Source organism: Gekko japonicus, unplaced genomic scaffold, assembly GCF_001447785.1.
Source record: "Gekko japonicus isolate JY-2015 unplaced genomic scaffold, Gekko_japonicus_V1.1 scaffold203, whole genome shotgun sequence".
NCBI classification, from domain to species: Eukaryota; Metazoa; Chordata; class Lepidosauria; order Squamata; family Gekkonidae; genus Gekko; species Gekko japonicus.
Genome location: NW_015170280.1, coordinates 871,233 through 886,291, shown reverse-complemented (window position 1 = coordinate 886,291; position 15,059 = coordinate 871,233). Strand labels below are relative to the sequence as shown.

The 15,059-nt window shown below is 48.7% G+C and overlaps 1 protein-coding gene across 2 annotated transcripts in view; it reads left to right on the top strand.

Moving 5' to 3' along the window:
- Positions 1 to 753: 753 nt before the first annotated feature.
- AZIN2 (antizyme inhibitor 2) overlaps positions 754 to 15,059 on the top strand; it is a 21,993-nt gene continuing 7,687 nt past the window's right edge. For both annotated transcript variants that reach the window (XM_015417758.1, XM_015417759.1), the window contains exons 1-6: positions 754 to 852; positions 2,430 to 2,603; positions 7,069 to 7,241; positions 8,989 to 9,123; positions 9,572 to 9,737; positions 11,743 to 11,905. In XM_015417758.1, the coding sequence (XP_015273244.1) occupies positions 754 to 852; positions 2,430 to 2,603; positions 7,069 to 7,241; positions 8,989 to 9,123; positions 9,572 to 9,737; positions 11,743 to 11,905 (910 nt within the window). The remainder of the gene's footprint in view (positions 853 to 2,429; positions 2,604 to 7,068; positions 7,242 to 8,988; positions 9,124 to 9,571; positions 9,738 to 11,742; positions 11,906 to 15,059) is intronic.

The following is a 15,059-nucleotide window of genomic DNA, read 5'->3' as shown; positions in this document are numbered from 1 at the left end:
AACTCCATCTGTGGCCCGTCGCAACACGTTTTCTACCAGATTTTCCCTGGTGCCTTTTAACTTCGCTTCTGCAGCAAAGCAGAACAGGTTGCCAATGGCTTTGGAGCACTTCCCAGATGTTGTTGTCTGATCACATCCTTTAAATCTGCCCAGCATTCATGCCTATGGCGGGTCTAATTGTGCATGTGGTCGCAGCCCCAGATAAGAAAAAGGAGCTTGAACTGCGCATTTTAAAAGTTGGCTAGGGTATTTGTTTATTTTATTTACTTCATTTATAATCTGCATTTCTCCTCAATGGGGACCTAAAGCCACTTACATTGTTCTCCTCTTTATTTTCTCCTGACAACAGCATTCTCAGGAAAGTTAGGCAGAGAGTATTTGACTGGCCCAAGATCACCTAGCAAGCTGCCATGGCACAGCGGGGATTAAAACCTGTGCCTCCTAGAGGTTATTTCCACACTCTAACCACTACACCAAACCAGTTAGTACCAGGTCATCATAACCCTAAAAAGTTCAGTTTTCAAGTAAAGGAAATAATTTTCTAGCCTTTATGGTTGGAAGAGAAGAAGAACTTGAAAATGCTCAGGTAGAAAGTGGGAAAGCCACGGCTAAATGTCTTCCCTTGGCTTGGATGGCTCGAGAAGGGCTTAACTATCCTTCCTTTTTTGTTCCTTTCACAGTGTGTTGCATACTTAAAAACTACACCCCCTCCAACAGAGATTTGAGATACAAGATTCTCCCTCGGTGGTGACGATGGCCGGCTACTTGGATGAACTGGATGTCACAATGGTGGAGGAGGGTTTCACCATGAAGGATCTCATGGAGAGCCTCCTAAAGGAGGCTTCCCAGAGGGTAAGAGGCTCTTCATGCACGCTCCCCTCTGCCAACAGGTGGTAGCGGCAGCAGAAAAGGGGTCAAGGGAGGACATAGCTGAAGAGTTCTCCAGGTGGTCAGCAGCAGAGGGACATGTCACCGAAAGAGAGGGGAGCTTCACGAGAATCCCAAGACTACAGAAATGTTTCTAGCCTTTAGGGTTCTGAAAATATGCTTAAATGCATTGTGCGCAATGTGTTATAAGACCTCTGAAGTCAGAAGAATAATTAAACCCAAAAGTTTTCCAGAAGTGGGGCTTCAGTTGGTATTCCACTCCTTGCTCTTCCCCGTGATAAGAAGGAGGGAAATAAGTTATGCCAAATAAGAGTGATCATCAATGGTTTTCATCACTTATTGATTTATTTATGTAAATATTTATATCCTGTCTTTCCTCATAGTTTATGATTAAAACATTACAAAAACATGGCAAAGTGAACATAATAAAAGACTCTCAATAACCTTCCTCCAGCCAAAAGATGCCTGCAGGTTATACCCCCATTAAAAGCCCTGGTGAATAAGATGGTCTTGCAGCACTTCCTGAAAATTTGTGAAGAGTGGGAACTATAATGGAAAATGCAGAGGCTCTGGTTGACACCAGGCAGGCTACTTTAAATGGGGGAACGGCTGGTGTGAAGGTGTTGCACAAAGACAGATGAGGGGAGGCAGCCTGTTAGATATGTGGATGCTAAGGCCATGAAGAGTTTTAAAGGAAAATTTGAAGTGGAAAAAACTGGCAGCTAATTATGTTCTTTTAAGATGGGTATGTTCCTGTCAGCAAGCCCCTGGGCCCTGATGATAATCCGGCTGCTGCAGTCTGAATCACTTGCAGTTTCTGGATTGTCTTCAGGGGCAGCCCTGTGTAGAGTGCCATCCGGTAGTCCAGCCACAAACTTACAAAAGCATCAGCATGGCCAGGTCAGCTGAGTCTTAGCAAGGCAAGGAGAGAGATAGCCAGCTCTGGGTTGGGAAATACCTGGTGATTTTGGGGGTGGAATATGAAGAGGTCAGGGTTTGGCATGCGGGGGGTGGTGTCTCCCCCATGCTTTCCCCCCCACCTGCAATGAACGTGTTATTTGCCCCAATGGGGCAGCTTATATGCAGCTCATTGGTAAACACGGTTTCCCCAAAAGGGCAAATAGTAAGGGAGGGGGATTTCAGGTTGGGGAAATGATGTGGAGGGAAGGCTTAAGCCCCTGCTTCCCACAGTCCTGATTGAAATCAGCCCTGCATACCTGGGAACTTGGAGCACACGTTTGATTGGGAAGGAAGGATGCAAGAAAAACACATCATGTAGTTAGATATTGCCCTAACTTGGATGGCCCAGGCTACCCCACTCTCATCACTTCTCAGAGTTAGGCCCTGAGTACGGGTTTATAATCGGGAACTACTGCAAGTGAAGTTCAGTGAAATACATTCAACTCTTAACAGTGGTGACCGCATGTACTGTCGTCTGCCTTAAATGATAACTGTCTGAATAAGTGGATATAACAATTTTAAAATAAATTGGGTGATTTGCCCCAGAAATAAGACTGCTAAATCTCCTTCCTGGTCTCCAGGGTAGCCAAGAAGCCTTCTTTGTGGCAGATCTTGGAGATGTGGTGAAGAAACATTTGCGCCTCCTCAAAGCTTTGCCCCGTGTCAAGCCCTTCTACGCTCCAAAGTGTAACTGCAGTAAGGGAGTGGTCCAGATGCTGGCAGGACTGGGGGTTGGATTTGGATGTGCCAATAAGGTAGGATCATTGCAAAACTGAGGCCCCTTGGAATTTGGATTTTACTTTAATAGTACGCACGGTGGGGAATTGCAGGAGGGAGAAGCAATTTGCAACCTCCCCGCCCCCGTTCTTCCTCCAGGAGCTGTATAAGCATTCAGTGCTTAAGCAGGCTCCCCCTCCTCCACAACTTTTCTCTTTAACTGACTCTCAACATTCTCTCCCTTCTGGGGCATGCTCAATCCTCCTCAGACATTTTTTTTAAAATAATTCTTCTTTTACATACTTTACAGAGGGCTTATCCATATTCTCATTTTTCTCTTTTGTGTGTTCTTGTTGCTTTGGGTATTTTTTACTGCTCTGCATATGTTTTGCTCCCTCTAGTGGTCGATTCAATATAATATCACTCTGTGTGCAGCATAAAAACCTTCATGGAGATATGCCAGACATAGGCTGGGGGGGGGGGGACGGGACGAAAAAGCACTTATCTGCTTATGCGCAGGTTGGTAACACCCCCCAAAATGGCAGCAAAACAGGAAGTCAGCAATCTGACTTCCCAAATGGCTTCCCCACGCAAGAGCAATGACACATCCATAGGAGTGCTGTGAAACCGGTTGGATACATAAATACTGGACTTTCTGCAATGTTGGGAAAGTCTGGTGTGAGCACAGGAAGCTGATGACTGTGGGATGAGAGACAGATGTTGCCATCTGAATGAGCACTTTAAATCCATTGGGGAGAAGCAACAGCAGTGAATCAAGGTGCTCATCTGATCACAGCCATAAAGTAATATATCAAATTGACCACTAGAGGGAGCAAAACATGTTCAGAAGGCTGAAACAACAGGAACACACAAGCGAGGAAAGTGAGGATGCAGAAAAGCCCAAAGTCTTATTTTTCTACCTTGACCTTGATAGCCCAGGTTAGCCTGATCTCTTCAGAAGCAAAGGTCAGCCCTGGTTAGTACATAAATGGGAGACCACCAAGGAAGTCCAATATTATTATGCAGAGTCAGGCAATGGGAAACCACCTCTGTTCATCTTTTGTCCTGAAAACCCTATGGGGTTGCCAAGTCAGTTGAGACTTGATGGCAAAAAAAAAAATCCCCACCCCACCCTGCATTTCCAGGGCATTCCCCGAGTATGGGGGAGGCCTAGTTCTGCTTTTGTGTCTGTTGTGGAGTCTGGACACTTTATTATTAGATATAGTTGTTCACCACAGGGCATACACAACCCCAGTCCTGTTCTGCTATCTATATCATGATCGTAGCAGCACAGAAGGGAAGGGAGAACTAATCCACATGTGTGAACAAAAACATCTGCATTGATATTGCTAACAAGTACTGGTTCATACAAAGCATTTGTAAAAGATTGTGTTGATGATTTTTTAATGAAATGTGTTGCTAGTTATCTTTTTTAATGAAATGTGTTGCTAGTTATCTTCTACAAATAGGTTTCTCATATAAATATTATATAAATGTTAATGGACTAATGGTGATCCATCATGATCCATAAATCTCAAACAACCCTCGCCCCAAGTCCTTTTGCTAGCTACTATCCACGGCAAAATAAATTCTCCTTTTTGTGCTTCTTTGCACCAGCATCAAATGTCCAGTTTCAAGTTGGAAAGACACTTATGTCCTTTGTGGGGATGTTTCAAAAGTACCCTCAAGATATTCACCATGGATGTGTCATTTCTTCTTTTGCAGGTGGCTGTAGTAGTAAAACAAAACTTAAGTCCAGTAGCACCTCCGAGACCAATAACATTTTCCAGGGTCTAAGCTGTCTTCACAGACCACCAGATGAGAATGAAGATCCATCAGCATTTATATCCAGGTCAGAAGATAGGAGAGGTGTTACCAGGAAGGGTCTGGTGGAGTCAGGATGCAGAAGTACAATGCAAAATGGGCTAGGTGTTATGCACAGAGATATTCACAGAGGTGGGAAATGCAGAAAATAAGCATCTGTAATCTGACCTGTGTAGCCCAGGCTAACCTCATCTCATCACATCTTGGAAACTAAGCAGGATCAGCCTTAGTTACTACTTGGATGGAAGACCACCAAGGAAGTCTAGAGTTACTATGCAGAGGCAGGCAATGGCAAAACACCTCTGAATGTCTTTTGCCTTGAAAACCCCATGGGAGTCCCCATAAGTCAGGTGCAACTTGATGCCAAAAAAGGATAAGAATACTATGTCCCTATTCAGCCTTAGGGTCAGGGCTGGCCCAAGGTGTTTCTGCACCCTAGGCGAGGCCAGCTTGTGGCACCCGTGCCCCCCAGGCGATGCCAACCTCCCGGTGGGGCCTAAAGACCTCCCAAAAACACGCCTGGGGGGGGGCGCCAGGTGCCACAAGCTAGCCTCGCCCCTGCCCGGATCGGCTTCCCATTTGCCCAGCCCGCTGGGGGAGATGTGCGTGAGCAGAGCCCAGGCCCGAGCAGTCCCCGGCGCGTCTGCAGTCAGTGCCTGTACCCGGCTTCTGTCTGCTCGCTGCCCATCAGGCCACCCCGGGAAGTTCCACCTGGCCTGCAAGCCGGAGTGGGTGGCTGGCCAGGCAGGCAGCGGACTCAACGGTGGTGCGACCCGAAGGCGGACAGCCCCCCTGCCCTCCCCCCGCCCTTTGCCTGCTGCAGCAGCACTCACCTGGCTCAGCGTGGTCGACTGGGGGGGGATCGGAGCACAATGGAGGTGCCCCCCTCCTCCAAGGGCCAGGCCCTGTGCAGCGCCGGAGAACACGCAACACAACGGTGCCAGAGAGCACACAACAGTGCCCATTGCTGCCAGAGCAAGTCGCCTTCGTGCCCGGCCAGCAACAGGCTTCATGATGCCCCCGGAGAGACCCCTGGTAGGCAGGCGCTGAGGAGCGCAGCTGGTGAAGCGTTCCTGTTTCACGAGGTGGTGAAATCCCATAAGAAGAGCTGCAAGAGGGTGGCAGGCGGCGCTTTGGACGCCTCACTTTTTGTGGGCTTGGATCTGTCTGCAGCTTGGCAAGCAGCTCCATCGCTCCTGCCGGGTTTCTTTTACAAATGTGCCCTGTCTTGAGACAAGCCTGTCCCTCCCCACCTCCATCGCCCATGTGCCTCGCTGGAGAGAGGGCTGGGGAGGGGGGGAGCTCTGATTCGTGGCGGGGGAGACCGGATGCTCCCATGGGACTGACCCCGGAAGAAGAGGCTTTGCCCCCCCTCTCTTCCCAAAAGAGACGCAGGCCACAGTCTTGCAACGAACGACAGCAGAGTCTTTGTCCCTGGTGGGCGCGTGACAAACAAATCACTTTGCTTTGATTCCCCTTCCGACCGGAGGAGCCCTGCTCACGAGTCTTCCTCCTCCTCGGTTCCTCCGCTGCCACTCCCCCAGTCCAGTTTGGTGCCCTAAGGGGCAGCCCGCGCTCTAGGCGAATGTCTAGTTCGCCTAGCAGGTGAGCCGGCCCTGCTTAGGGTGTCCATTGTCCTGAACTTGATGTATTCTAGTCCAGCAAACTCACATTGTAATCTCCCTTTGAAGCTTCTCTGTAGTAGAACTGCCTTCCACTCTAGGGTCAGCAATGAAATGTCCTGGAATACTGAAATGTTCACCCACTGGTTTCTGAGTTTTGAGATTTTTGATGTCCCGTGTTCTGACCTGGATATAAGGACCGATGGATTGTCTCATTTTTATCTGACAAAATGAGCTTTGTCTCATGGAAACTTTTGCTGGTCTTGAAAGTGCTACTGGACTCAAATTTTATTTCCTGGGGGGCGGGGGTTTCAGAAAAAATGAACAATCTCAATTCTGCAAGTCTGCAGTAAAAGGCAGCTGTGAATACTGCTGATAAGTTAGTCTCCATACATCCCCAGCAGCTGGGTTGCAATTGTTTCAAAAATGTTTTTGTTCTTCCCCCCAAATATGATGAAGAATTGGAACATGTAGACTGATGACGTACACCTGACCCTTTCAAAATAAAAGAAGTGGGATGCCTCCCTGAAGCAGGAGTGGAAAGGGCTGGCAGATGTCTGCTGCTTGTCTTGAGAGAATGTTTGTCTTTGTTGTATTATGTCTGCTTTCATTCTAAGTGTTGGGAAGACTGAGGCCCAAGAGCTGATGAGGAAGCCTGAGATCAGACAGGAAACCAGAGGCATGGTTTGCCGTTCAGAAGGTCCCACCATCCATTCGAACCCGATAGGGCTGAACAGATCAGGGAATCAGCTAGCAGGCCATTACAGGGGCAGGAATCCACAAGAAGTGGATGGAAAGAAAGTCTCAAAAGGAGGAGTGATAGCTGGCCTGGGAGCTCCCTTGCAGGTAGTGGGGCAGCAGTGGGTCTCTAGCACACCTGGTCAGGAGGATTCTCTGGCCTCCAGGTCAGGTGGATTCTGGTCTGTAATGTTTGGCTTGAAATGCCTGCTTTTTACTCTGCCCATGATGGCACAGAGACAAGGGAGTCCAGGGCCTGACTGAACCTCATAGTGCCCAGTCAATCCACCCCTTCCAATGCCTTTTGCTTTCCCTCCAGCCAGAGCTGGCACTGGCGAAAAGTGCTGGAGTCCCACCGAACAGGATCATCTGTACAGGCCCCTGCAAGCAGATCTCCCAGATCAAGTATGCAGCCAGCCAAGGGGTGCAGCTGATGACTTTTGATAATGAAGTGGAGCTTGGGAAGGTAGCGCGGAACCACCCATCTGCCAGGTAGGCATACACAGCACTTGTGGGGATATAGGGTGGAGTGGGGTGGAGGGTCGTTTCCATGAACAGAAGAGCTTTGAGCAACAAGAACAAAAGTTGTGAACCTTAGACCTTTGATTATCACGAAAGTTACAGTGCCCTTGTTCAGATCCATCAGGGTTCCAGGGAAAAGAGGTTTCTAGCCCTCACGGTTGTAAAGAAGAACTGGGAGGTTAAGGAGAAGGCTAGGTTTGAAGTTTTCACCTTGATATGGGAGTGTGTGAGCAACTGTAATGTTATAGGAGTAGTTGGGCTGTTACAGAAGTGCATCAAATAATGTACAAACCAAGCATTGTTTCTCCAGATTTGAGCTCTAGGGGGAGGGGGTGGGAACAGTTTTGTGAATTTGCAAAGGAAATTGACCATGCACAGTGCTAATTGGCTGCTACCTGCACAGTCATCAACTCACCTCCCTATTCTCCCCATATTTTCCCATTATTTTTAAATTAGTATACACTAATGTAAGGAATGAATAATTAAATGAATAAACGTGCATGTGTTGTCTTAATGACAGCCGATGTGCTTTGACTGTGCATGGTTTACCCAGTGTGGTGTAGTAAGTAGAATGTTGGACTAGGATTGGGGAAACCCAGGGTGCTCAAATCACTACTCTGCCACAAAAGCTCGCAGGGTTAGCTTTGGATCAGTCACACACTCTCAGCCTAATCTAGCTGTCAGGGTTGTTTTTAAGGACAAAATGGAGGAGTGGAGAATGATGTAAGCCCCTTTGGGTCCCTGCTGGGGAGAAAGGCAGGGTATAAGTTCCGGCAAGCGTTTCAATAGTCTGACCACACTGACCGTTCCACATAACTACTTGTACTTTATAACAGATGGCCGCCACATCTTAATCTTAAATTTAATAAGTTGTGTGTTGATATTTTATCGATTGTATTATTTTAGACTTGATATTCTATTAATTGTATACTGGTTTTTAACTACTGTAAGCCGCCATGAGTCACTTTGGCGGGAGGGCAGGGTAAAAATCTAACAAATAAATAAATAAATAAGTGGAGCCAATGAAAAATTATTCACATTGTGGAGACACTGTGGCTGTCCCCACAAGAGCGAAATCCATGGTGACTCCTGTTTCAATATCACATCTTTTGCTAAATGTCAGCAGGGTTTTTTTTATATGGGAAAACACTTGAATATGTATTCCCCACCCAAATGCCAAAGGGGTGCAGCCAAGAAGAGTACCACCAGGTGATTTTTTTTCCTGCTCAGATCTCCTAGCTGCAAGTCTTTGTCCCACACGGCCCCACTGTCCACCAGTAACCGCGTTCTTGGACATATAGGAAAGAGAAGCAATCAACAAATAAAATGATAGGAAAATCTTATTTAAAAAAGCATCCCGTGTGCAGAATATGAGGCTTTTGCCCAGCCCAGTGTGAAGCAGCATCTCTGTTGGCTGTGTGACTTCTATGCTTCTAGGTGTACAGCGCCTCACACACTTTTGGTGTGAAATGAATAGTAACCCCTTAGCAGAGGGAATAATAATAGTGGTGCTGGAAAATCCTGTCAGGTCACAGTTGATTTATGGCAACCCCATGGGGTTTTCAAGGCAAAAACATAAACAGAGGTGATTTGCCATTGCCTGCCTCCACATAGCAACCCTAGAACTCCTTGGTTGTCTCCTATCCAGGTACTAGCCTGAGCCATCCAGCCATCCAGCCAGCCAAATTCAGTGACCCCCCCCCCCATCTTTTCACAGAATGATTTTGAGCCTAGCGACTGATGAGTCTAGATCCTCTGGCCATCCAACTATGAGGTTTGGTGCCACCCTGAAATCCTGCCGGCATCTGCTAGAGACTGCAAAGGATATGAATGTGGAGGTGGTCGGAGTCAGGTAGGTAGCAGAATTTCCTGCATGAATTAAGGAAAGGGGGCTTTTGATTTCCCACCTCTGGCTTGCAAAAGTGCTCTGGCTGGCCAGCCAGGCCGTGGCCTCCCTCTCCCCTCCCTCCCTAGCGCACTGTGGCAGCCAAGGCCTGATTCTGAGATGCCTATCCAAAAGCAAGAAGGGACAACCACGGAGGACATATTGGGATGAACCGGAATGTTCAGGAATGGAGGAGAATAATGGGGGATAGCTCTCTGCTGAGGAAAAAGGAGAAGGATGTGGCATGAGTACACCCAAGGTGGTGGCCAGTATTCGGTCCTTGGTGGTCTCCATGAGCAGCAGGGGGATGAGGTTGAGGAAGGGTCCTCACAGAGTGGAGAGTAGAGACTCAGGCCTGTGGTGGAATTAACACTTCCAAAAAACAACGCAGTTACCCACCTGCCTTCTTTTCTAGTTTCCACATTAGAAGCGGCTGTACCGATCCTCAGATCTTCACTCAATCCATAGCAGATGCTCACCTGGTCTTCAAAATGGGTGCAGAGCTGGGCTACAAAATGTGCCTCTTGGGTATTGGAGGTGGATTTCCTGGTGCCGAAGAGACTAGAGGACGCTTTGAAGAGGTACAAGTATATTCTAGCATTCCCTCTTTCATGCAGGAGATGGTCTGGTGTGGAGAAAGACCCTTTACTAGATGGGGCAGGGGAGAGGGAGTTGGATCAAGGTGGGCAAGAGCCATGGGGGAGGGTCTGTGGCTCAATGGCAGAGTATCTGCTCAGTATGCAGGATGTCCCAGGTTCAGTTCCTGGCATCTCCAGTTAAAAGGACCAGGCTGTAGGTAATGGGAAAGACTTCAGCCTCAGACCCTGGAGAGCTGCTGCCAGTCCTGGTAGACAATACTGACTGTGACTGACCAAGGTCCAGATTCAGTACAAGGCAGCTTCATATGTTCCCCCTAAGACAAAAAGTTTCTTTGGTGGCCTTAAGCAAGACACGCTTCACCCATACACCAAATAACAGAGCCCAGGATGGGACTGAGTAGTGGAAGGGCCAGGGCAGGGCAGACTCAGGATTCTGGTCTCAGGGGTTTTGACAGGTGGTATTCTGGGACACAGCTGAGAGGGGGCGAAAACTGACCCTTACCTCTTGTGCCAAGGCAGGGAGGTTCCTCCCTCCCACGATATCCCTGTGCTTTCTCCCATAGAGTGGGATGGCTGCCGCTCACTCCCTTGGGGACATATTGGGGTGGGAGCAAGACCTACCCCCCCCCCCAGATGGCCCAGCTTTCTTACTGGCAGGGGGTGGAAAAGGGTAAGTGTGCAGCATGTCGAGACAGAGCATTTGGAGCTAAATGGCACCACCCCCAGGGTTCCCTGAAATATAATAATAATAATAATAATAATCTTTCAATTTATTCCTCACTCAATCCTGCAGAGCTTGCTGGCTCTGAGCGATTTACAGTTACTCATTTTTCACGAGGGACTAACAATGCTTTGTAGGGTAAGGGAGGACAACATATATACATCTTAAATTGCACACATTCTCAGCCGACGAGGGTTTCGTTCAGATGCAGATGAGACGTGATCCGGAATGGCATTTTTCCTCGGCCGAGTTTGATGGCGTCAGCTTTTCTCCAGACTCCTTGAGTTGTAGTGCCACACTGCCATTGCCTGGCCGGACGGCCCATTACAGGCTTTTCTTCACGCCGAGGAGATCTCTCTAGGCTTTCCATCATGCGAGCTGGACTTCCGTTCGCCGGCTAACACCGTTCCACCTCACGAGGGGGGGGGGTTTCAGTGTGCCCACTCTCTCTAAGGAGTGGTACCCATTTTATCTACTCGCCGAAGCTGTCGAACCGCTGGGTAGACGGTGAGCTGGGGACAAGGCTGGCAGCTCACACCAGCGCAAGGCTAGAACTGACAGCAAGCCTGTTCAGCTCAGATGTTACTACTTATAACCAGAGGATAAATCCTCTGTGCCACCGCTCCCCCTGAGTACTTACTTCGAAGTAAGATGCTCCTCCAACAGTGCCATCACCACGAACACTCAGGCCATAGTAACGCTGAGTATTTTGCTAGTAGTTACTTGAATAATAATTTCATAGCAATAACAGAAATCTTAGTTTCTGCGTAGATGATATATTAGGGTACTAACTGTTGAATCGAGTAGTGGTGGAAAGTGCCATCAAGTCTTATGGTGACCCTGTAGGGTTTTCAAAGCAAGAGACATTCAAAGGTGGTTTGTCATTGCCTGACTCTGCATAGCGACCCTGGACTTCCTCAGTCGTCTCCCATCCAAGTACTAACCAGGGTGATCCTGCTTAGCGTCAAGATCGGGCTAGCCTGGATCACCCCAATCAGGAAAGATCTGAATACAAGCCAAAATGTTAACACTTGACAGATGTTGAGGGGAAGGGGAAGCTATACATTTGTGGCAGGTTCTCAGTGAGTCCTAGCATATTTAACTGAAGAGCATGCATGCCTCATCCTAATTGGAGATCCTGTTACAGAAGGGATGAGTGCACTGCTCACTTTACAGCTCTGGAGCACAAGCTAGAGAACTTAGTTGGACCTCATGTCTGCATGTCAGTAACAACAGAATTTTGGACTCGTTTCCCTACTTAATCAGACAACAACTGTGGTCAACTCTGCCTTAGACCTGCATTTCCCAGAAGGCTGTGGGGTGGAGATAATTGCAGAACTGGGACGCTACTACGTGGATTCAGCCTTTACCTTTGCGGTCAACGTTGTTGCCAAGAAGGAAGTTCCCCTGGATCAACTGGGCTCTGACGGTAGGTTTGGTCAGAGAAAGGGACAGTCTCTGAGCAGATGTGCAAAGCATGAATGATCTTTGCATGCTGCAAAGTAAACCCTGGAGAAAGACCCTTTTTTCTCAGCATCTAAGCTCCTGCCCTAGTGGTTGAGAGCTCTGCTGGAGCCAGAGCCAAGTTCAGACTCTACTATAAGTGCCAAGGACTCTGCCTGGTAGTTGTGGTGCTATAGTGCTTCTGCACATGTAATCATTGCTATGGCATTTCCCAAACTACAACCACCTTTTGCATTTTCATGGGTGTTGTGCTGGTTTGAATGATCACATTATCAGTGCAATCAGTTCACACTTACATGCAGGGGTCATTTCATAGAAAAAAGCTGCAGGAGCTCATTAGCATATGGTATGCTAATGAGCTACTGGGCTATTAGCATATGCCATGCCCCCTGATATCACCGGAATTGATGTCAGAAGGGGAAGCAAAAGGGGGGGAGGGATCTTCAAAAGCCTCCCTTTCCCTTCCCCAGCTGGCCTAGAGTTGGGCCACAGAAGGAGGAAAGAGAGAAGGAAAGAGAGAGAGTAGAGAGAAGGAAAGAAGGAAGGAAAGAGGGAAAGAAAGAAGGAAAGGAGGAAGAAAAGAAGGAATAAAAAGAGGAAAGAGGGAAAGAAAGAGAAGGAAAGATGGAGGGAAAGAGGGGATAAAAAGAGAGAAGGAAAAAAGGAGGGAAAGATGGCAAAGAGATGGAGGGAGGGAGGGAGACTCTCCCACCCCCCCATCAAGCCCCCGCCACCCCTGCCCCCACGGATCCCTTACTTACCGCTTTGGCGCAGGCCGGAGAAGCCGGTGGCGGGGCTCTCCATGCCTCCCCCAAGCTGCAGCGCTTCTGCACGGGCTCGGGGGACCCAGCGGTGGGGCTCTCCGGGCGTCCCCCTGGCCGCAGCGCTTCACCGTGGGCCTGGGGAAGCCGGATGCAGGGCTCTTCGGGCTTCCTCCAGGTCGCAGCACTTTGGCGCGGGGAGCTGGGGGTGGGGCTTGCCTCTGCCACCATTTGTGCCGGCTCCTGGGGTGCCAGAGCAGTACTCCGGCACGCTCCGGCCCCAAAAGACCCCTGCTTACATGTTTCCACCCACACCGTCATGATTCTGTCTGTTCACAATCAAATTGAGGATTGATTTTCTGTGGGGGGGGGTTCGGGGGGCTTTTGTGCATGTGCTGAAACATTGCAGCATTTCAGCAGCCTCAAGGGGGCTGCACAATCCCTGTTAAGGTACATTCCCCGCCCATCACACTGCAGCTGAGGGTTGTTCCTGGTGTATGTGTCTCAACCCTTATTGGTTGCCTCTTTTCCTGCATTTAAGTGATCTCTCTGAGTGGCTCAGTGTGGCTTATGCTCAAGTAAGCATGTATGGAGAGTGGCACTTCCAGGATAAGCCTGCCCTAATCTCCAGTGCCTGTGCCTTTTCTTGAGAGGAAAGGCTCCATGAAAGTCCCTTCCTTGCTCCAGTTCCCCTTCCTGGGCCTTACTTTGGAGTTAAGAGGTATCACTTCATGAAGCCGTCAGTGTCACCCAAGCCTGTCCCAGAACACATGGGCAGGGCACAAAGCTTCATTGGCTTCAGTACATCTACTCTGGTATAAAGCGAGGGGTAGGTATGGGATCCAGGGCATTCACAGTAGCCAGGATATTGCTCCCCCCCCCCCCCATCTTCCCCCACCGACACATGTATCTCCTTCAGTGTCTCTCTACATTGTTCTGGTAAACACCTCAAGAGCTGGTTTTTAAGGAACTGGAGTTGCAGAATTCCATCCCCCCACCCCCACAAGATCACTTTGGTCAGCTTCCTGTATAAGCAGAGCTGCAGGAGTTGGTGTCAGGCCTCCTGTTCCGTCTAGCGCTAAGTCGGAAGTCAACAGCGCTTTCTGGACGTGATTCAACACACGGCCAGAGCAAAGTAGAATTAAATCACTTTTTATTAAATTCCATATGCATTCAGAAGATGTCCTTACGTACAGTCAATCAGGCTGAATAACTGCTGAAGTTCACATCTTTTGTAATCTAATTCAGTTCACTGGCTCATGGTGAAAAGGATTGCGCGTTCCCACCTCCTTGCCGTTAAAAGAGAACAAAGGCCACGGGAAGAGAGCTGTAAACTCGAATCCTCGCTAGGGTTGCCAAATGTTTTTTGGCTGGGAGTGGGGGGCTCCCGGCCGGCGTCTTAGGCGCGCGCGTGTAGCGCGTCACCCGGAAGTGAAGTCGCACGCTGGGGGCAGGGCCACGCCATTTGAGGGGAAAACAAAGAGTGTGACGCGCACGCGGGGGTGGGGTTTCCCCTGGGCCCCGATTCCACGGGAGTGGAAATCGGGGCTCGAAAGCGGGGGGGAATTCCGCCCCCTGGGGGCATTTGGCAGCCCTAATCCTCGCGCCTCTGTGTGCCAGAAATGACTGTTAATCAGCCAGTCACAGGGATGCTGTGGGATGTCTAACTAAAGACTTCAATTCCCAGGGACCACTGCTCTTAAAGATATATGGCAGTTCTATTTAACTTCAGTTAAATGCTGGCTGGGGCAGCACACCTCCCAATGGGACTGACTGTTTGTTTCAGCACAGGCGCCCTCCAGCACTGAAACGTTTCAGTGCCGGCATGCAAATATATATTTTTAAAGTTCGTTGCCCAAACCTGCCCTTTCTGGGTGGGTTTTGGGTGGCAATCCACAAGGTGGGGGAAAATATTCACATTCCAAGCAAGAGGCTATCTGGCAGATTCATTCCACAATGGGAAAAAAGTACCAGAAAAACTAGTTTAGGAAAGAATGGGGGGGGAAAGAAAGAAAGACCAGGACAGCACTGGGATGTTAATGAAGTTGACTGGATACAAGAAAAACAACAACACAGTAACATCAGGGAATGAAAATGGAACATTAAGGCAATCTGAAAAACGCCTATGTCACCGTAGTCCATTTACACACAGGAGGGGAGGGAGTCTCTCCTTCCAAAGTTTTTCTCATATTTCCTCTGACCTACATGTGGCCTCTTTTAAAGATAAATTCAAAAGTTGTATTATTTAAATGTAAAAGTAAAAATATGAAAGTGTCCATTTTTAAAAAGGCAGCTGGGAAGGCCAGACTGGCCATTCTGATTTTAAAAGCTAAGCTAGAGCAGCCTGGCTTAAGGGGG